The 21,673-nt window shown below is 44.9% G+C and overlaps 1 protein-coding gene across 4 annotated transcripts in view; it reads left to right on the forward strand.

The window, feature by feature from the left end:
• Positions 1-21,673, forward strand: part of INTU (inturned planar cell polarity protein) — a 102,266-nt gene that overhangs the window by 25,886 nt on the left and 54,707 nt on the right. For all 4 annotated transcript variants that reach the window (XR_016440800.1, XM_090036613.1, XM_090036611.1 and 1 more), the window contains exon 3: positions 14,443-14,528. Coding sequence is in view for 3 of the 4 variants with exons in the window: in XM_090036613.1 (XP_089892739.1) it covers positions 14,443-14,528 (86 nt within the window). In the remaining variant the exon portion in view is untranslated. The remainder of the gene's footprint in view (positions 1-14,442; positions 14,529-21,673) is intronic.

Genomic DNA, 21,673 nt, shown 5'->3' on the forward strand with positions numbered 1-21,673 from the left:
CTGCCATACTTTATTGTTAAAGCCTCTTTGACCTTGCTAATTGGGGTTTGCGGAGCAATACCTTCATATACCTATATACCTTTTTATTTTATTTTTAATAATTTTACAGCATGTGATGCTACTGCCTATTTTGTAGTAACCTTGGGAAGCAAGCATCTGATAATTTTCTTTCTGTACAGGAACACTTTGATGTCCAGCACTTCAATTTGCACTCCTGACCAACCATTTTGGGGCATGTTGTATATTATAGCTTTCCCCCCCCCGACAACAGACTCATCAGCCAGGCAGGGCTCTCCAAGCTCCCCAGCTGACTGAATGCATGCTGTAGCTGCACACATGCACGTGGCATTTAAAATCGGCCAAAATTTTTTGTAATATTTATAACAAAACATTGAGTCGCCTGTTGGCACCCTTTTGCTTCGGTGCCTGGGGTGGTTTCCCAGATGGCTGTCAGGCTCTGGTAGCTGGCTCTGGCTGCAACATGTCTGTCAGGTGCGTGCTGGCAGGCATGTGGCTGGAGGCTGGAGCTCCCTCCAGTGGCCACAGGGGCACATGGCAGGGCTGTAAGGACTTGGGACTAACTTTAGTCCCAAGTCTGCACATGTAGACACCTGCCAAAAATGGCTTAACATGTATTAGCTTAATGCACATTAAATTTAGTGGCACTTAAATGCATGTGTAGATGCATCCATAGATTCTCTTGCAATTTCAGTCCACACCCATCCATAGCAACACCTGGCAAGAGAACAGCTGCTTACCAACAACATTACCCCTGGGAATCTTTTAGCTATTGTTGGTTAGATGACACTACCTATAATAGCAACAGCCCCTTAAGACAAGGGGCAGCAACCTATGGTTTGAAGGCTGAGACAGCAGCCTACCTTTGGATTTAATTCCACTAAAGTGGCCTGCCACTCGTGAAAGGCTTGCAACCCCTCACCCCTAGAGGCAGTATATAGCACAGGGGCATTGGCATGTAATTCCTAATGGCTATTATAGTTTAAAAGGCATGTATAATGTAACTGTTGCTCTGACAGTATGAGAAGTGCAGTAATTCTGTTACTTGAAAATCAACTGATTTATTTTTGAGGGTTTTTAGGTTTTGGTTTAGGTTGGTTTTTTTCAGGGATACTATAGCATGGTGAAAGGTACAAATTAGCTCTGGGATTAAGCTGCTCACTACAAAGACATTTTAAAAAAAATTAACTTGTTCAGGTAGATCATACTTCACAATGCTAAATCGGTTTTTAAATAACTTTTTTCATTGGCCCCAAAAAATTAAAATGTCTTGCTCTGAATACAATTGGTCTTTATTATGTTCAAAGTTATTTGCAGCCAGATGATTGCTTTGTAGCAGTGTCCATTTTACATCCTTGTAACCTCTTGTTCTATAGCAAGATTGTACTATAGCAAATCCTTGTACTGTAGCTAAATTGTTTTCCCTTGCCCAAATTATTTTTTTAATGAATACATGTTACACCAAAGTTCTACTTTATTACACACTCCTAGAAATTCTTAACCACATTCTCAACTTAGGATCTGTTCAGTGTCATTTTCAATTAATATATTCATCCTAGCTATTATGCTATATCAACATATACATTTAGTTCTTCTCTACTGTTGGGTGATGAAATAACTGAGTTTATGTTGAAGACTGTTGCTCAAGTGTAGGAGTTGTCCTTTTAAAAAAAAATTCTTTACCAGAGATGCAGATTGAGAGTCTCTATAACAAACTGGGAAACCAAAGTCTTTCATCTTTCTCAAGATGTGAAGGGCCCAAAAGGAATCCAGACCAAAAATAATTGAAGCAGCTGAACATTTAAGTTCAGTGAAGTGCAAACCTCACTGCAAATCTTAACTTTTCAGAGCCGAGCTTTTATTTTAAAATTTGTGAATTGAGCAAATTCTGCAAATATTTCAGCAATGATGTAACTTGGAACTTTTGAATATGATCAGATTTTTTTTAACTGTCTGTTCAGTATGTGTGTGAATATTTTACCTTTTTATGAGCTGTGTAACTTCTCTTTTCTACTGCTGAAGTTTTCTTCTTCCATTTTTTATTTGTTAGATAAATGGTAGGTCCATCAAAATAAATGCACAGATCCAAGAAAATTGGCTTCTAATGACAGGCTTGTGATAAAAACAAAATAGCATATTCTGTTTCCTGTTCCTCCAATTGAATGAGATTTACGTACAGAACTTCTCAGTTCCCAAGACCTACTTGAGCATTGTAGTACAGATGTCTTTGTAGAAAAAAAAAAATCTATCGTTGCTTAGGGAACAATTTTTACTTCTTAAATTTGAAGGGGTGGGGGGGAATGTAGCATGAGCTACATTGGTGGAGATGTCCATCTCCAGTGTTGTGTATAATACCTTACCTTTTCTTTTTATGGTTTTATACATTTTTACCCATTCACAGACATGCTGTTATTGATAGAGGGGGAAGTAGTGAAAAAAATAATAAAAAACATCTGTTACACAGTATTTCTTAAAGCAATAGCTGTCTCATGAAGATAAATGAAGATATTTCCATGCAAGGTCAATATGTTCTTCCATCAGTCACAGCGTTAACGCCTGGCTAAAATTCTTGTGAAAGGAATAGCCCCAAAATCCAAAGCACTCGGAGGTAATTCCACAGAGAAAAGACTGCATGTACTGGAAAAGATGATGGGAGCTCAAGATAGAAGTACTACACCACTGCTCTAGAATATAGAGCCAAGCAGTAGATTTGCTTTTTGGGTTTTTTTTAATGAAATATATGCATGATGGCTTGGTTGGGGTTTTTTGGCATTTATTTGAACAAGAGTGTGAATGTTGCTTTTAAATTTCTTTCACAAGTGACTTAGTGGAACTGAGAAGGCTATTAAAGTCAAGTCTTCAAGCAAAAGTCCTATATGTCCTCTTCCATCAGAATAATGAAGTGCAGAAGACTTTCCTTCTGTGAGAGTATTCACTTTCCATTGCACTTGTCACTGACATGATTCCTTAGAAAAAAAGAAGTTTTGCATGTTAGACAGTGTTACTAAAGGTGTACCCTTTTTAAAAGGACATATTTTTTCTGAATCTTAGATTAACTTGCGCCTGATGTTGTAAAAAGATGGCTCATTCTTAGATTTGGGAGGTATGGAAGAAACACCTTTAATACTCTTAAGAATCTAAATAAGTAAACATTTTCGAATAGTAGTTTCCTCTTGGATTTAGAGATCTGAGGCAACTTGTATTAGAAACGTGCAAGACCAAAACAACTTGACTTCAATACATGTTGCTACGGAAAGAAAAATCTAGCTATGTTTTTCAGAACTAGGGAAACAATGGAATATTTCCACTGAATTTGTCCGCTCTATGGCTGTTTGAGTTTATATTTATCAATTCTCTAGAAATGACCGAGATTTCTTCCTCCCCCCCCACACACACTCACTCACCTGTGCATAATCAAAATGATTAAAAACGTCAATACGCTGTATCATCTGTACAACCTTACTGTCCTAAAATAATATGCTCATTTACACCTGAAGCCCAGCTGGGGGTAATGGAATACACATTGGGAACCATGAGGGAAACACATGGCTTGCAGCTTTTCATCAATTTAACGGTTTTTTGTTTTTAAGCCAGGTTAAGCAGTTGCAAAATAATACATTGGCAGTCTTTATTCTGATTTAGCTTAAATTCAGTAGGAGCATATTTAAGTTCAACTCCATTAAGCCCTCGTCTTTAAATGAACATAATGCCTTTATTATCAAATGGTAATTGCAGAAACCTAGAAGAGCCCACCTAGTATCAAAGAACCTAAACTAATTAATCAAATTTATGTTGAATTGTTATTGTAGGATGGACAAAGGGGTGGAAATCTCTTAACTGTTGTGGGTTTTTCTTTGTTTTGTTTTTAAATTGCCATATTTCAAGGTGATATTCTAGTCAAGAAATGTTCGCCATATTTTCTAAATTACACATTCTTGCTAGAATTTGTAATCTTGGGCAGTGCTCCTTCTTTTCTAATAATCCTTTCCTAACATGTCAGACCTTTTTAGTTAAGCTTCTCTGTGCATTTACTGGAAGAGTGCACCTTCAGGAATCCTTTTTGGGTAGTTCTCTAAGATGATAAAGCATTCTCTAACAAAATGAAGACCACCTGTGGAATTGCTGTAGCTGAGCCTCTTGGAAAGGTGCTCTATTTATAGCATGCACGTCCATTTTTACATCTTGAATAGAATAAATATTTACCACTAGAATTAAAGTTTTAAATACATGAAGAGTTTAGGTATCAAATGATGATACATGTTGAGTCTATTGCATGTAAATACTGCCTTTTAAAAAGTAGTTAGAAGTTATCTGTTCCTTGAAAATTATACATCTAATGGTATGGCACAAAAGCTTTCCTTTCTTAAGTGTTAAGGTGTTTACTACATTCCCACAAAAATGTGTACAACTGGTTTGACCCTTCTCTCTTGGAACTTTAAAAAAGACTTGACTGCTGTCTTCCCAGCAGTAAGTTTCACTTCTTTAGTTTTTAACAGTTTTAAACTTAAAGCATACGTAATTGAAGTAATGAACAAAATTAATTATTGTACTAATCCACAAAAAACCCCAAACTTCTTTAACATAGCCACTTAATATTGCTTGTTCATAATCTCTGTATTGATACTGACTGAACAACTCATTTGCAGTCATGAAACTCCTGAGATCTGCAGCTCTTAGGTGCACTCTTTGGTGGAAAAGTAACTTAGCCACTCACTATTTCATCATCTTTAAAATGTGGTAACAGTAATAGTATTGTGACCTTGTACCTGGCAGCCCTAAGGCCATGGGCAGACTTGCATATGAAGCACTTCAGATGGTGTTTGGAGTGCTGCAGATAGCATGCACAATTGAAGACATGTCCACATTCTGGTGGTCCTCTAGCATCCTTCAATGATTTGGCCAATCCTCTACATCAGCAGTGGGCAAAATATAGCCCACTGGCCAGATTTGGCTAACCAACACCTTGGATCTGACCCAAGGGCAGACCCTTTCCAATTGATTGCATCTGCCCACAGCTGCCCCTGCATTGTTCCGCATGGGACCAGGCCCCACTCTTGCCTATTGAAAGCCTGTGGCCCCAGCGAGAGCACACAGCTTCCCTGCAGGACTCCTTGACATAGCTACAGCTGCTTGGGTATTGCTCAACTCTCCCTGACTTCAGCAGCTTCTTGTCCTCCTCCTGCTATGCCATTCCAGATGTCAGGTAATGCAGGGAAGCCATGGGGACATGTGTTGTGCTGCAGATGTCCAGCTAGGAGGGTTGGGGTGGAAGCTGCTGCAGAGTGGCTCCTGCCTCAGCATGTGGGGCTCCAGCTTCTGGTTTCCTTCCACCTACTTGGCTGCCTGCAGGTTATTGCTTGTTGTTCAGGGCAGCCAAGTGATGGAAGGTAGCTGGGAGCTGGAGCTGAAGCCCCATATGTGGGGACAGCAGCTGCCCATCTGCTATTTAGCACATGTTGCCATGGCTTCCCTACGTTACCTGCTGTCCTGAGCAGTGCAACAGGTGCAGGAGGAGGAGGAGCCACTGGAAGTAGGGGGAGGTGAGCAGTACTTGGAGGGCTGTGGCAGCAGCCCCACTGTGAAACTGTGCACGGTGGCTGGGGCTGGTGAAGTGCTGTCTGGTGGGCATGGGCAGGTGGGGCATGGGCTGCCCTGGGTGGGAGCAGGGGCTTAGCCCATGTGGAACACTGTGAGGGCTGCTATTGGCTGAATGGAGGGTGGGGGGTAATCGTACCTGTACTGCCCCGGTTGGATGAGCTCTGCTGCATGTACCTCCTGCTCTCATCTCTTTACCCCCACCCCACCCCAGCCAGTTTCTGGGACCTAGCACATGGGCAACCCCTCCCTCCCTCCTTCCCCCCCACCACATGCACACCTACCCTCCAAACACCACCCCAACCCACACACACTCCCTTCCCCCTCCTCACATGCACACCCCCCCAATGCATAATATAGACTTCATAGACATTAGGGCTGGAAGGGACCTCAGAGGGTTGAGTCCAGCCCCCCACCCAAAGGGCAGGAAGTCAGCTGGGGTTATAGGATCCCAGCAAGATAAGCATCCGATTTTCTCTTCAAGGTGTTCAATGTAGGTGCTTGAACCACCTCTGATGGCAGGCTATTCCAGACCTTGTGGGCTTGGACAGTAAAGAAATTCTTCCTTATGTTCAGCTTGAAACGGTCTTGCAGTAGTTTATAACCGTTCAACCTTGTCATCCCTTGGGTTGCTCTGGTGAACAAACGTTCCCCCAGATCCTGGTGGTCACCCCCGATAAATTTATAGGTGGCCATCAGATCACCCCTGAGCCTACGCTTTTCCAGGCTAAAGAGCCCCATAGCTCTCAGCCTGTCACCATAAGGTCAGTTTTCCTGACCTCTGATCATGTGCGTGGCTCTTCTCTGGACTCTCTCAAGTTTCTCCACATCCTTTTTGAATTGTGAAGCCCAAAACTGGACACAGTACTCCAGCTGTGGCCTCATCAAGGCTGAGTACAACAGGAGAATGACGTCCTGGGATTTGATTGAGAAGCATCTATGGATGCAAGCCAGTGTTTTGGTCACTTTACTAGCCGTAGCATCGCATTGCAGGCTCATGTTCATCTTGTGGTCAATGGTGAACACCCAAGTCTCTTTCTTCCATAGTGCTAGCCAGCATAGCACTGCTTAGCCTATAAGGATGCTGCAGGTTTTTCCTCCCAAGGTGGAGACCCTTGCATTTTTCAGTGTTAAACACCATCAGGTTCTTGTCCGCCCATTTGCTGAGCCTGTCCAGGTCAGCCTGGATCATCCTCCTGTCTTCAGGTGTGGATGCTTTGCCCCAAAGTTTGGTGTCAAGTAAGACTTTATTTGGAGCTATTATTCAATCACCTTTATATACACTACTCAAAAAAACAAATTGGGGCACACAATATTTTTTTAAATAAAATTCGAACGTCTGTAATTTAATTTTAGTGTATGATTTGTTTTTATCTATGATTTGTTCAAATGGTATCTTCTGAAAGATTTTGTGTGAGTGGAGGCCTCCACAGCTCACTAAAATTCATTAAATGGCCCACTAGCTGAAATCCATTGCCCACTCCTGCCTTACATATTAGGAGTGACAACCAGCAAGCACTCTCCTTCCTGTTTGCTGTTCTTGGGAACCTCTGGTGGCTGAGGCATACAGGGAATTCTGCTTTGCAGCACTGATCTCCCCTGCCAAGGAGAGATCAAAGAAGTGGTGTAGTGCTTATGTATTAATTAAGTTTCAAGCTGCACTGCTAAATGAAAGAGGCAGAGGGCCATTACTATTGGTTCATGCCATCCTTCCTAATGAAGATGCTAAGAAGGGAAGATTGGATTAAACAACACTTTAAAAAGAGAAGAACTGTCCGGCAGGAACTTAATCTATTTCAGATGTGTTCTGAAGAAAAATACATAACTGAAGAAAGCTGCTAGCTGTGTACACTAGTTTTTCATCTCTATAAAGAAGATCTAACTACCTTTTAGTAGGCAATTCTCTTTCTCAAAGGGAGCTATTAATAGTTTTCATTAACAGAAGACCCATATGCTGTACTCACTTGATGGGCAACAGTTTATTTTTTGCAGGTGGTTTGCATGAACTTTTTTGAAGTAGTCTTTGTACTTCAGAAAAGAGTTTGTTTTGGATCCAAGTAAACTTGCTCTTGCTTTTCAGTTAACTCTTTAAGAGCAGCACTTCAGATTTTTTGTTTATTTCCACAAGAAGAAAAGAATGACAGTGGAGTCAATCACTTTGAAAATTAAATGAGAAACTTATTTCTCCCATTTAGCTTTCCTTCAGTTTTTGCGGAAGGAGCATTCAACCAAGCAAACTATAATCTACTCAAACTAGTTTCCTATAGTATGGAAAGAAAATGAGACTGAAGCTGTACCTATTTGGGGGGGAAAAAATGTCAATGAACTGAAAGTAAGGTACATATGTTAAGAGAGATTAGCAAGCTGTTGTCAGTGGACTCCAGTCAGTCACCAGCGTCAGACTCCTGTCATGTGTGGTGTGACCAGGGGTGGAGTAGTACCAGTTATGTCGGGCACCCTCCATTTGGATAGTTTTAGTCGTTCTCCATCAGAATACCATTGATGATACTATGCCACTATTACTAATTTTAATGACCTCGTTAGTTGCAATAAAAAGACCCCAGGCTCTAGTTCTTAGTAACAAAGACTTTTGGGTTTTATTGTTCACAAACAACCAAACAATAGCACCAGACCCAATGCCAGCGAGGCTTATTTACGAGGCAAGGCATCAGCATAAAATATGGCCCCTATCAAACTGTAAAGTATTCAGGATTCCCAGACCCCTTTTATACGTTAATCAAAACAGCTTATGTTTACAACATACATTTTCTAGTTCCAGCAATCACTAAACATGTTTAGATGATGTCATTCACATCCTATTTTCACCAGACATTGCGACGCTTCCACCAGACTGGGGAACCTGTAATACTAGGACACTTGGACCTTTGTTTTCGTGTTCTGTTACTATCTTATGTATTGTTTTCCTCTTCATTGACTTTCTGAGGTGCCTAGAAGCTGGCCACTTCTGTCTTTTCCCAGCATTTCTGCTTAGGTCGTGTATGGTCTGCTTTCTAGTCATAAAGATCTATGGCTCAAGCTGTTACTGGGTGCATCTCCATGAGATGTTTATTGAGCAGTTAACTAATTAGCTCCACAGTAAATGTCTCAACGTCTCTACGTTCAGGGCTGTTAGGCTGGAGTAAACTAATAAACTCCACAGCAGGGTAGTACTTATATATAAAAGTACCATCCTGCTGCAGAATTTTTTACTCCCCAGCTCTGCATATGTAGATGCTCATGTGGTTGGCTAGGGCATGAGGGTGCTTCAGTGCGGGAGCCCCTCTACAGCATTGTTGAGCTGGGGGGGCAGCCCCGGGGAGGCAGGCTGACTTCCAGGCTCCCTGCTAGCCAGGGCTGCGCCAACTTCTCTCAGTGTGCTGTGGTCCCAGGCACACATGCAAACAGCCTGCCCGGGAGCAATAAACTCCAGTATGACAAGCCCCAGAGTTTACAGCTTTGCATTAATTGCAAGTGTAGATGTGCACACTGAGGCTTACTCTGATTAATGATAATAGGCATCTGTATAATTTTTAGAGGTGCACCAATACATTGGTCCCATATCATATTGACACTGATAAAAGGAAAATTGACATTGGCAATTGGTGTTTTTGGCTGATGTGGCCATAATGTCACTGATAAATACCATGTGCAGGTGCGCAGCTGCAGCACAACACACAGGTTGCCAGGAGCACATCCCAGCAGTGTGGAGAGCAGCGTCTGGCTGGTAAGTCTGTCTGTAGGAGAAGGGGCATGGGGGAAGGAAGGGGCGTGGGTGCTGCACAGCTGAGGTGGGGCATGGGACAGAGCCGCAAGCAACTCATTCAGAGGTTATGGGGAGGGGGGGCAGCTCCTGCTGCTGCACGAGGTCATGGTGAAGTGTGTGCCCCCTGGATCTGTGCATGAAGCTAGTGTGGGCTGCTATGGCGAGCTGGGGCTGGTGGTGGTGCTGGGTTCTTTCCAGCGAAGTGGACTGGGCCAAGGCTGTGTTTGGGGCAGGAGGCAGTGGTGCTGGGAGGAGGATTATAAGGGGTGGCCTACAGGCACCCCAAAATTCTCCCCCCCACCCCCTGGTAGCAGCACCATTGCTGTCTGCTCTGAGAGCAGCCTGGCCCAACCCTCCAGAAGAGTCTAGCGCTGCCCCTGGCCCAGCCTGCAGTGGCAGCCCGCCCTTGCCCTGTGCACAGATCTGGGGGGCAAACACCTCCCATGCCCTCCCAGGGTGTGCACAGCAACAGGAGCTGCCCTCCCCCGCACTCCTCAGATGAGCCACAGCTCCATACCATGTCCTGCCCCAGCTGAGCAGTGCCTGCCCCTGCCACAGCTCCAGCCCCACTCCCTCCCTCAGCGAGGGGCTTCTAACTGCCCCCCACCACACCCGTTCCCCCACAACAGACTTATCAGCCGGATGCTGCTCTCCATGCTGCTGGGCTGTGCTCCTGCATATCGACAATTGATCAGTATCAGCTGATATGGCTCGTTAAAAATTACTCTTTGGTATAGGCCAAAAAAATCTCTATTGTGCACCCCTAATAATTTCTATATATACTGATCAATGGCTGCACAAATCCATGCCCTATCAAGGCTTACAGAAGCCTTTGGGACAGTTTAAATAGGAGATGGAAAACCCACTATCATTTATAAACCTTAAATAGAAAGGAAAAAAACAGTTTTAATTGAAGCACATCTCTTTGAAGGAGCATGGTGGCAGAGTAACAACAGTGTTTTGCTTTTAATCTAGAGGGGTGAGGTCAAACTTGCACTAAAGACTATCCCCAGGCAACCCAGCTATAAATAGGTACTTAATCATTTGGGCTAAGGAGTCAGAGACAGTATGATGCTAGCCACATCAGTCCTTGTATGCTGTTTGTTACTGCAATTCGGGTACCTAAGCCATGCTACCTTGATGGGCCATCTGGTTTTGGAATGGACATTTTGGTAATTCCCTAAAAGAGAACTTCTGGTTCAACTAGTAGCCATAGGGTTGAATGCTAGAATTAATTGCTGGTTTAATTATTGATAGAAATGTTAGACTAGATCTTCACAATGGTTTGAGTATTTGGTGATGCCAGGGTAGATAAAAAAAAAAAATATTTTAAAAAATTAAAAACTGCACTTTTAAATGAGACGTTTTAAAATTTAAATGGGACTTTAAAATTTAAGTTTTCCTTTTAAAAAATATATTTTAAAATGACATTTGGATTTAATACAACACAGGCTATGGTATAGATTTAGTATACTCTATTAAAATCATTTAAATAAAGCAATATGTTGAGTCATTTCGCTTTTATTGAAACTTCTGGAATTGAACACTGATTTTTTTTCTAACCATGAGGGGGAAAATATCTAAATTCTGAGGTAAAGCTTCAGAAATATGGCATGATATTTCATGTGTTAGGGGCTTCAGTATTTCATGTATTAGGGGCTTGAACCTGCAAGGGTTTTAAGGTCTATACTACTGGATGCAAAGAATCGGCAACAATATCACAGTTGTTAGAAGCTGGCCTCCGACTCTAACAGAAACTGTCATGTGTACTCTTTGATCAGATTATCTGCTGAGCCAACCTGTACGGTATCAAACTCATGTTTTATTTCATCCAAGCTCTGATTATTTTCAAATTATGAATACTTATAATTCTGTACCCGCAATGGAGTCTTATTCTTCATTTCACGGTAGAACAACCATCTGCTGAGTAACCACCAACCCGTTGTTTCTGAAGCGTTCTTGATACTTAAGTTAAATGGACATTTTGGTCCCTTCACATATGTACAGGAAAGCAGATCTTGGGGGATCTGATCTAATTCTCCCCCAAGGTGTATGATGGAATTCAGTGGTTGACTGTTTTGAGCTATTTATTAAGAAGTGGGCTATCCTGGTGAACATCTGTGAAGAAAATCATGACAAAATCAATGGAAGTATCACGGCTAGAGTAGTAACATTGGATTAAAGGGAAATATAGAAGATACTATGAATATACTAACCCTATATCTGTCACCTTGGATAAACTACAGAAAGATTGCTACTGTATTGCAGGTGCTGTTGCATTTTTGGAAGAGCTTAAACTCTAAGCATGTAATTGCAGGTAGTTAAGAAGCAGGTGGATCAAGTACTTACTCCACCTCATTTTCTAGTCAATAGTCTTATTACAAAATACCGGGGTAGATGCCTAATTGCCAAAAAGGAAAAGGCTGCTATGACATGGGCACCTAGTAATCACTCATTAGTTATGCTAAACATAATAGATTTCAGAGCTAGAGGTGAACCATTGAAGCAGAACATGTTTGCTGAGGGTATTTTCAAGAAAATTGTACCACTGAATGGTGGACGTTACAAGCAAAGCACCTGGAACCAGAGTTTGCTGAAATGGTGAATCAGCTTTTACCAGCAGTAACCTCTTCTGCAGGTACAGAAAGAAAAAGAATATTTTCTTCATTTGGGCTGGTTCATGCAAAGCTGAGAAATCAATAGGGATTTGAAAAAAAAGCAGGAAAGCTTGTTTTTTCTCTTGCAGTTAATGAATAAAAATGGGGAGGAAGAGGAGATTTGTGAATTCTAAAACCTTGAGAGAAATGGGGTAAAACATTTCAGAACTGCCTAGGTAAAAAAAAAAAAAAAAAAAAAAAAAGCTTCATTTTAAAGAGAATTAGGCAAGTGGGAACTTAAGCTTAAATGACTTTCACCTAGGCATTTTAAATAATTTGCTCCAGGGTGATCTGAAATACCTGATTCAATTGACTAACCATGGTTCATACTTCTAATACTGCAACAGTTAATACCAATATAGTAAAATCTATGCTATTCGGCATTTAAATAGCTGGAATACTTTACTAACTGGAATTTCCAGCCAGTTAGCTGGAAGGGGGAGGGGTGGGGGAAAGCTAACATATGGCAGCTGCCGTTGGTCTGCGTGTCGCCACTGCCACAAGCCCCCCACCACCCACTCCGCTGGACAGACGTGGTGGGGGAGAAAGCTTGCACACGGTGGCGGCTGTGCTGCTGCCACTCTGTATCCACTGCCCTGTGCTGAGTGCAACTCTGCCACCACTCCGTGCTGCACCCTGCAGCTGCTGCTGCTCTGTGTGTGGCTGCTGCTACTCCCTCCCCTCCCCCACATAGAGCTCCACGTTATCAGAAACCCTGCTGGGTTATTTCAGATAACTGGAGTTTTTCCATAACCAGCAATCTCCTTACCTCGGTGATGCCAGGTAACTGTGGTTTTACTGTATTTAATAAATTAGTGGGCACGTCTACACAAGACATTTACTGTACAATTGACTAATTAAGTATGTAATAAACATGTCAGCATCTACATGTCTGCCTCTGTTAGGAGGCACAAAATTAATAAACTCTGCAGCAAGGTAGGACTTGTATTTACAAGTCCTACCCTGTAGAGTTTTTTTTGTGTACAGCAACTCATGAGTAGACACTGATTGGCTGGCTGGGGCACACGGGTACTTCAGTGCTGGGATTGCCTGCTGCCTAGTCCCATGCTGAAACACCCTCGTGCCCCAGCCAGCCCCTCCGCAACTCCCTGGACCACCTGCCAGCTGGGGTTGATGCAGTGCAGCTCAATGTGCTGCAGTCAAGGTGCACATGTAAATTGCACCCCTGAGAGCTTCCCGGGAACGATAAACTGTGGATCAGTAAGCTCTGCAGTTTACTGCTGCCTTCTAATGTCATGTGTAGCTGTGCCCAACCAGTTGTAAATGAGCACCATGTTTTGATTTTTTTTAAAAGTTTCTGTATTTAAACATTAAAGTTTTGTTTAATAAATTTGAAGTGTTGGTTTTGTGTTTCTTAAATTCAGGTTGCCATCTTCATGCAGCTTGATATAAATACCAGAAAAAAGTTAATTTAGTGAATAATATGTATTTCACCATTTTATAACGTACTGAAATGTAGGATTTCTAACAATCCATATATGTTAGCTATATTGCATACGTGCACACACAGTTTGTGTACCTAGGAAACATATACCAAATCTACTGTAAAAACTGTATTTCTTTGTAAAGTAACATGTTTAATTGTTATATCAACTAATGAAAGGAAAACTTGCTTTAAAAAAGAAAGTGGCTCACACTCAAGATGATTAACACATACCTTTCTCCTCCCCTGTCGTTTTCAGCTGATGAGCCCCCAAGTAAATATTTATCAGTGCACTTTGTACTATTAAATTTCATTCCATTTCTGCTTCTCCATTTTTCTTTTATACTACTGCTGCTTCCAACCTTTGTGTCAGAAAATTTCATTAGTGCATCCATAATTTTTGTGGTAAGATCATAAATGAAAATATTAAATAAGATTGGTTCCAAGACTGATCCTTTCAGAACTGTTAGCATCTTCCCTCCAATCCAGTTATTTTCTTTTAAGAACAATGATTGTTTTTTCCCCATTGCCCAGTCCCTTACTGAACCTGCAATTCTTGTATTTTTTCCCCATCTTTGCCACTTTTAATTAATTTCCTATATAAGATGCCCGACCAGAAGTTATAGTGAATCCTGAATAGATTGTGTGTCACGTTTTCTTTCCCTAAATGCCTGTTACCAAAGAGGTATGTCAGGCTGATCTGGTACAATACATTTTTAGCAATTCCACAGTGATTATCCTGACTTGCATTAACCTCTATGCTTTGAATTACTTTATTTCAAATTTTTTTCAAAGACTTTGATACTATTGGTGTTGGAATGAGGTATCTATAGTTGTCTCAGGTTAGATCTAAGATCTTAGAGCTTTGGGTGCCATTTTCAATTTTGAAAGAACATGTTGAATTGTGTATTACGTCTGCACATACCTTCTTAAATCTGTTACTTCTATGGTTTTTTTGCCTCCAGGAGATGCCCTTATTGCTGTAAATGACGTTGATGTGAATTCTGAAAATATAGAAAGAGTTTTATCTTGCATTCCAGATCCTATGCAGGTATAGTACTTACATTTTTAAAGTATACTGTGTTTTTTATTATGAACTTTCCTTCTCCCATACCAGCTGTATTGGTTTTATCCTCTCTGCTGGAGACAGGGACTTTTTTTGCATGTGGTAACTCTTAACCAGATGTAAATATTAGCTGTGTGGAAAGATCCAAGTTTATGATCATTCTGAGGATTCTAGGTCTGAATAGTAATCTCTCTTTTAAAAAAAAATATCTCCCTCTCCCCCAACCCTCCAAAAACACAATCCTGTTGTGATATCTTGATCATAGTGGATAACTGGAATAGAGAAGCTATGGTTGATGGTCTTTGAAAAGCAAGGGTAAGAGAAAATATTGGAAGCTTACTAAGAATGGAGGAGTGAACTAGAAAATGTTTTGTGGTGAGAGATTGTGGCTAACTAGTAAGTAGAATGGAAATATTTATGATAAGGAATGAATGTCAAAGAACTTCTAAATTACAATGTGAATCTTAGGATAGTCTTATAATAAAGATTATTATATGTATAGACACGTATATAGAAAAATTAAAGATTTGTTTTGTCAATATAAATGATGGCTATAAAGTTACAAAGATAAAAATAAAAGAAACTCCCCCAAACTCACAAATAGCACTATTAAAGATGATAACAGCTTTTAGATGAAGAAACCAATAGAGATCTTGGATTCCAAAGAGGTTCCAATCCATTCTTCTATCAGTATCTTTACTCTGCTAGCAGATTGAGCACCCTGGAATCCAAATGATGTAAGTATATTTTACAACTGGGAAAAGAACAGATAGACTCTCTGACCTCTGATGTACAGCCTCGTGCTCTCAACAGTGTAGAAGTAGTTCATTTTGTGTTCTTACAAACCTGGATAAGCTTCCTGCTAGTAAACTGATATATGCCACTTCCCCTGAAAAAACATGCATTGCTGATGATTCAATATCATCTTCAATCATTCTTTTTTGCATAAAATAAAAATTATCTGTTAAATGTTGTACACACTTGAGTCACTGACAGCTCCAACTTTTCCAACTTTTCTGATATGTTTATATTCTGCCAATTTTTTAATGTTCTTTATTATATATTTGCTATATTTAGCTTATACACTATAGTGTTCCATACATGGTCTAATGTAGATTTTTGCCTTTTGGATGGTTTGCTTTTCTAGTGGAAAATACACAAACATTTGATTCCATGTGCTCTGTATTATGGTGCATCTCTCTTTCAATCAATGGATAAATAAGTGCCCTTATGCAGGGTTGGGGCCTGGGGCAAGGCTGACCTGCATAGGTCAAGAATAAAAAGCTTAAAGCTTTCATATGTGCTTCCTTGATCCTATGACTATTCTTTACTATGGACATTTAGAATAGTCCCAGTATTAATATAATTCATGTTGCTCCCGCAAATGAGGATCAGCCTGGTTTTGGACTTGCCCTACCGTGTGACACCACCCACAATAAGAGAGTATTGTCAACTTCCAGACTGGGAGGTCAACTTCCAGACAACTGTACCTGGCAGTACAGTTTGGGAAGGAGGTGAGCAGCCCTCAGTGGCAAAAGAACAGGATAGGGACTATTTAGAAAAGCTGCATGTATACAAGTTAATGGGGATGGGTGGGTTGTACTTGAGGGTGCTGAGAGAGTTGGATGATGTGATTGGAGAGCCACTGGCCATTATTTTTGAACACTCATGGTGATTAGGAGAGGTCCCAGATGGTTGGAAAAAGGTAACTATAATGCCCATCTGTAACAGAGCACAGGTTGTGCTCTGTTACATGCAGGAGCATGGGCATGCAGCAGAGCAACCTTCAGGTGGTTGCACTCCCAATCAGGCACAACTACCTGATTGGGAACAGGGCCCAGCTGTTTGGGATAAAAGCAAACTCTGAGCTGTAGAGCCAGTAGTTTGCTTCTAGCAGCTAAAGGGAGAACATCTCCCTGCTGCTCATGTAACATCTTGGAGGTACAGGACAGAAACTATGGGGATGGCTGGAGGTTCCTGATCCTGGGGCATGACATAAAACTACACCCTACTGGGTTTGGATGGTATGGTGGCGGGGCAGTCCTCAGGAAATACCACACCTGTGCCTTCCCAGTGAAGGGTGAGTTTGGTGCTCCAGAAAGCCTCAGCTCCTGCAGCCTTGCAGGAGGAGAAAGGTTGGGAGGGCAAACCCCAAAGCCAAAGCAAGGGTCTAGGCTTACAATGAGGCCTGAGGCAGGGCCCAGGTCATGTGAAGGTACCTGAGTCAGAGCCCAGGTTCACAGCAAGTCCTGAGGTGTATGAAGGAGCTAGGTGTGAGGATCCAGGGGCGTGGGACCCTGCGCCCATGAAGGAGCTGGGTATGAAGCTTCTGGGGCAAGGGGATTGAATCCCAGTGTTGGGCAGGGGATTGAGGCCTAGTGTTGAGGCATCAGGGGACCAAGAAGATCCCAAGCCAGGCAGGGAGCCTAAGGAGAAGGAGGGGCTGGGAGCCCTGAGTTAGGCTCTGGAGCGGCAAGAGACCCACAAGTGAAAGACCTCTGGGCCCCTGCTCCCCTGAAGCCCCCCAGACACCCCCCAGCAGCTGTGGAGCATCCCACCAACCCCCAGCACAGCTGGAGGCAAGCGGGGCCCGTGGTGGGAAGGGGTTAACCCCTCTCTGAGTGGGAGGAGGCGGCTGCATGGAGCCAGGCCGGGTCAAGCCCCGCCCAGGCCCCTACTTCACCCAGCTCCCCAGGGAGAGAGAAGGGTAGGAGGGGGTACTCACCAGTCCCCCTCCAGTAGGGCAGGGCCCCCAAATCCCGGGCAGGGCTCCCCCTTGCCCAAGAGCAGCTTTCACTGACGGCGGGCCCACTGCGCATGCGCACAGTTTAAAAGGGCCAGCCAACAGCAAAAAAAGCCCCAGTTAGGCTCCGGAACGGCGAGGGACACACGGGTGAAAGCCTGCCATGCCCCCGCTCCCTGAAGCCCCCAAGAGACCCCCCAGCATCCGTGGAGCCTCCCGCCGACCCCCAGCACAGGGCCTGTGGTGGAAAGGGGTTAACCCCTCTCTGAGTGGGAGGAGGCAGCTGCATGGAGCCAGGCCGGGTCAACCCCCACCCAGGCCCCTACTTCGCCCTCAGGGAGCCAGGCGACCAGAGCCACATGAACAGGCTGCACAACCAGGCGCGCTTGTCTGCTGGTGCGTGAGTTAGCACGGAGTTCGCGCAGGAGGGTGCGTGGGAGGGCCCGAGACCCTGCCTGCGAACCCCCCAGGGTAAACAGTCCCAGCCATAGCCAGCCTACCTGAGGCATGACACAGATGGGCACGCGCCGCACCCCGAGGGTCCCCCTGGGCTCTGCGGCCCCTCCTTGGGCACCTCAGAGACCGTCACCCAGATGGAGCCCATGGTTCCGGGCTCCATGTAGACTGAGCCTCTGACTCTCGGCTGCGCAGGCTGCCTGTCCCTTTTTCGGGCTCTGGGGCCCGGAAGCATGGCCATCTCCCCTGCTTGCTTTTGCGGTCTCTGGCGCGCCAGCTGGAGGAACTCCGGGACACAGTCCAGAGACTGCATGCCATCAGGGACTGTGAGCAGGAGACTGACTCCTACTGCCAGGCCCTTCTCCCCTGGGAGCTGGAGGGTAGACCACCATCTCCCTCCAGGACAAAGGAGGACTCGGACCTCCCAGTCTGTCCAGTCAGGTGCATGGACTAAGGTGGTCAAGGGCCCTAAGGCCCGCTGCACCAAGGCCCCTGCACTGCCGGAGCTTAGCAACAGGTACACACCTCTTCCTGCTCCAGTACAGCCTGGTGAGTTGCCAGCTCCCACAGGCAACACAGGCTGAACTGCAGCAACAGCCCCCGCTGTCCCCAAGTTAAAACTAAGGTGTTTGTCGTGGGAGATTCCATCCTGAGGGGGCAATCTACCGCCCCGACCCCTTAGTCTGAGAAGTCTGCTGCTTCCCAGGGGCCCACATCCAGGACGTTGCGGAGAAGATCCCTAAGCTCCTCCAGCCCACAGACCACTATCCTATGCTCCTTATTCATGTGGGCACCAATGACATGCCTCGGAGTGCTTCCAGCTGGTTCATGAGGTGCTACAAGGAATTGGGAGCAGGGCTAAAGGGTCTGGGGACACAGGTGGTGTTCTTGTTGATCCTCCCAGTCTCAGGCTATGGGCTGAGGAGGGAGAGGAGGATCCTCATAGTCAACCAAAGACTGTGGCGCTGGTGTCATCAGGAAGGCTTTGGCTTCCATGACCACAGCCCGCTCTTTGGCGAGAGAGGCAGTGAGAGGCTGCTGGGAAGAGATGGTTTCCACCTCTCTCCCCTGGGGAGGAGGCTCTTCTCAGCCAGACTGGCTGACCCGCTTCACTGGGCTTTAAACTAAGCCTGTTGAGGGACAGGGGGATTACTGCCACTGCTGGCCCACTGAGCAACCCTTGCAAAGCCAGCGGGCCAAGGCACTTAAGGGAGCCCACCCTTGGAATCATAGAATCAGTGAGTCGGAAGGGACCTAGACAGATCATCTAGTCATGGGCAGGAAGGAGCACTAGGGGTGGGAGGGGTCATAAGACGCCAGCCAGGTACCTATCTAGTCTCCTCTTGAAGATTTCCAGGCAAGGTGAGAGCACCACCTCTCTGAGAAACCTATTTCAGGCTCTGGCCACCAGTGAAGTAGCTCGTCCTAACCTAAACCTATCCTCCCTCAGCTTGTGGACACTGTTCCTGGTGACTCCAAGGGGGGCCCTGGTGAACAGACTTTCCCCAAGTCCCTGCTGGTGGCCCTTGATAAGGTTGTAGGCAGCCACAAGTTCCCCCCTCAGTCTCCTCTTGCAGAGACTGAGGAGATTCAGGTCCCTCAGTCTCTCCTCATAGGACTGGCCCTCTGGACCCTCTCCAGGTTCTCCACATCCCTCCTGAAGTGCAGCGCCCAGAACTGGACACAGTACTCCAGCTGTGGCCTGACCAGGGCTGCATAGAGGGGGAGCAAGACCTCCCTGGACCTGTTAGTAATGCCCCTGTTGATGCATGACAGGGTGCGGTTGGCTCTGCCTGTTGCTTCATCGCATTGGCGACTCATATTCATCCTGGATTCAGTCTTGATTCCGAGATCCCTCTCTGCCTCTGTGCTGCTGAGAGGGAACCTTTAACCATAATACTGGTTCCCTCTCCCCAGGTGCAGCACTCTGCACTTGTCCTTGTTGAACCTCATCCTGTTCAGATCTGCCCACTTCTCTCTCCCTTGCCCCAGCCCTGGTACAATCTGTGGGCAAGGCAAGACCCCCCAAGGGGACACTTGCCTGCCTGTACACAAATGCCAGGAGCTTGGGGAATAAGCAGGAGGAGCTTGTCCTCCTGCTCATTGCAAATAATTATGATGTCATAGGGATAACAGAGACCTGGTGGGACTCTACCCATGACTAGACCTTGGGTATAGATGGCAATACCCTGTGCAGGAGGGATCGTGTAGATAAAAGGGTTGGGGGTGTAGCTCTCTATGTTAAGGAAAGCTACATGTCCCTGCAAGCTGATATCGGCAACCAGGGTAGATGACTGGAGACCCTCTGGGTTAAAATCTATGGGGAACACGGCACAGGGGACACAACGGTGGGAGTCTACTACAGACCTCCCACCCAAAGTCCTGAGCTTAACCAGGAGTTTGCCCGGGAACTGGCTGAGGCCGCATGCTCAAGGACCATGGTTCTCATGGATGACTTCAATTACCCGAACGTCTCCTGGGAGGATCACTCAGCAACATCCAAGCGGTCGCAAAGCTTCCTCTCGTGCATGGATGACCTCTACCTGACTCAAGAAGTCTATGGGCCAACAAGAGGCAAAGCGCTGCTCGACCTGGTACTGGCTACTGGGGATGACCTAATCGGTGACATAGTGATCAATGGGAAGCTGAGCAACAGCGACCACAAGTTGATCACCTTCACCACCTGCTGTAAAGCTGGCAAGTCAGTCAGCAACACGGAAGTCCTTGACTTCAGAAAAGCCGACTTTGACAAGCTCATGAGGCTTCTCAGTGAGGCCCTAAAGGACCATGACCCCAGGGAGAGGGGAGTTCAAGAAGAGTGGTTGGTCCCCAAGGGAGCGATCCTCAGTGCACAAGCTAAGTCTATTCCATCTTGGAGGAAAGGCAGCAAGAGGGCACAGCAGCCCCCCCGGCTCTCCAGGGACCTAGCAGACCTCCTAAGGCTAAATAGAAAAGCCTACAAAGAATGGAAGACAGGATTCACCTCCAAGGAGGATTATTCTGCACTGGTCTGGTCCTGCAAGGAGCAAACCAGGAAAGCAAAGGCTGCAACTGAACTCCAACTAGCTTCGAGTATCAAGGACAATAAAAAGTCCTTTTTCACATATGTGGGGAGTTGGAGGAAAACCAAGGGCAACGTTGGACCCCTGCTGAACCAGATGGGGCAACTGACAACCAATGCCCAGGAAAAAGCCAACCTATTAAATGGGTACTTTGCATCGGTCTTTCATCAGTCCCATGGGACACCCATGCCTGCTACGGGACAGGGAGGTCCGGGTGAGGGAGATCCCGTGCCCTCCCTAAATGCTGACCTCATGAAGGAACATCTTGAGAAGCTGGATATCTTCAAGTCAGCCGGCCCTGACAGTCTACTCCCCAGGGTACTCAAGAAGCCGGTGAGCAACATAACCCAGCCCCTGGCACAGATCTTTGAAAACTCCTGGCACTTTGGTGTAGTGCCCGAAAACTGGAAGAAGGCCAGTGTGGTGCCTATCTTCAAGAAAGGGAGGAAAGTGGATCTGGCTAGCTATAGACCCAACAGCCTGACTTATATCCCAGAGAAGATATTAGAAAAGTTTATTAAAGAGGCCATCCTTAATGGACTGGCCGATGCCAACATCCTAAGGGATAGCCAGCATGGATTTGTTGCGGGTAGGTCTTGCTTGACCGATCTCATTTTCTTCTACAACCAGGTGACCTATCACCTGGACAAGCAAGAAGAGATTGATGCCATGTATCTTGACATCAAAAAAGCCTTTGATCTGGTATCCCATGATCACCTCTTGGCAAAACTGGCCAATTGTGGCCTTGGGTCCACCACGATACACAGCTGGAAAATTAGCTCCGTGGTAGTAATTAGCTCCAGAGGGTAGTAATTGATGGAAGTCACTCATCATGGTGCCCTGTGACCAGTGGGGTCGCCCAAGGCTCT

This window comes from Crocodylus siamensis, chromosome 2, assembly GCF_052110815.1.
Source record: "Crocodylus siamensis isolate JL-2025a chromosome 2, ASM5211081v1, whole genome shotgun sequence".
Lineage (NCBI taxonomy): Eukaryota > Metazoa > Chordata > Crocodylia > Crocodylidae > Crocodylus > Crocodylus siamensis.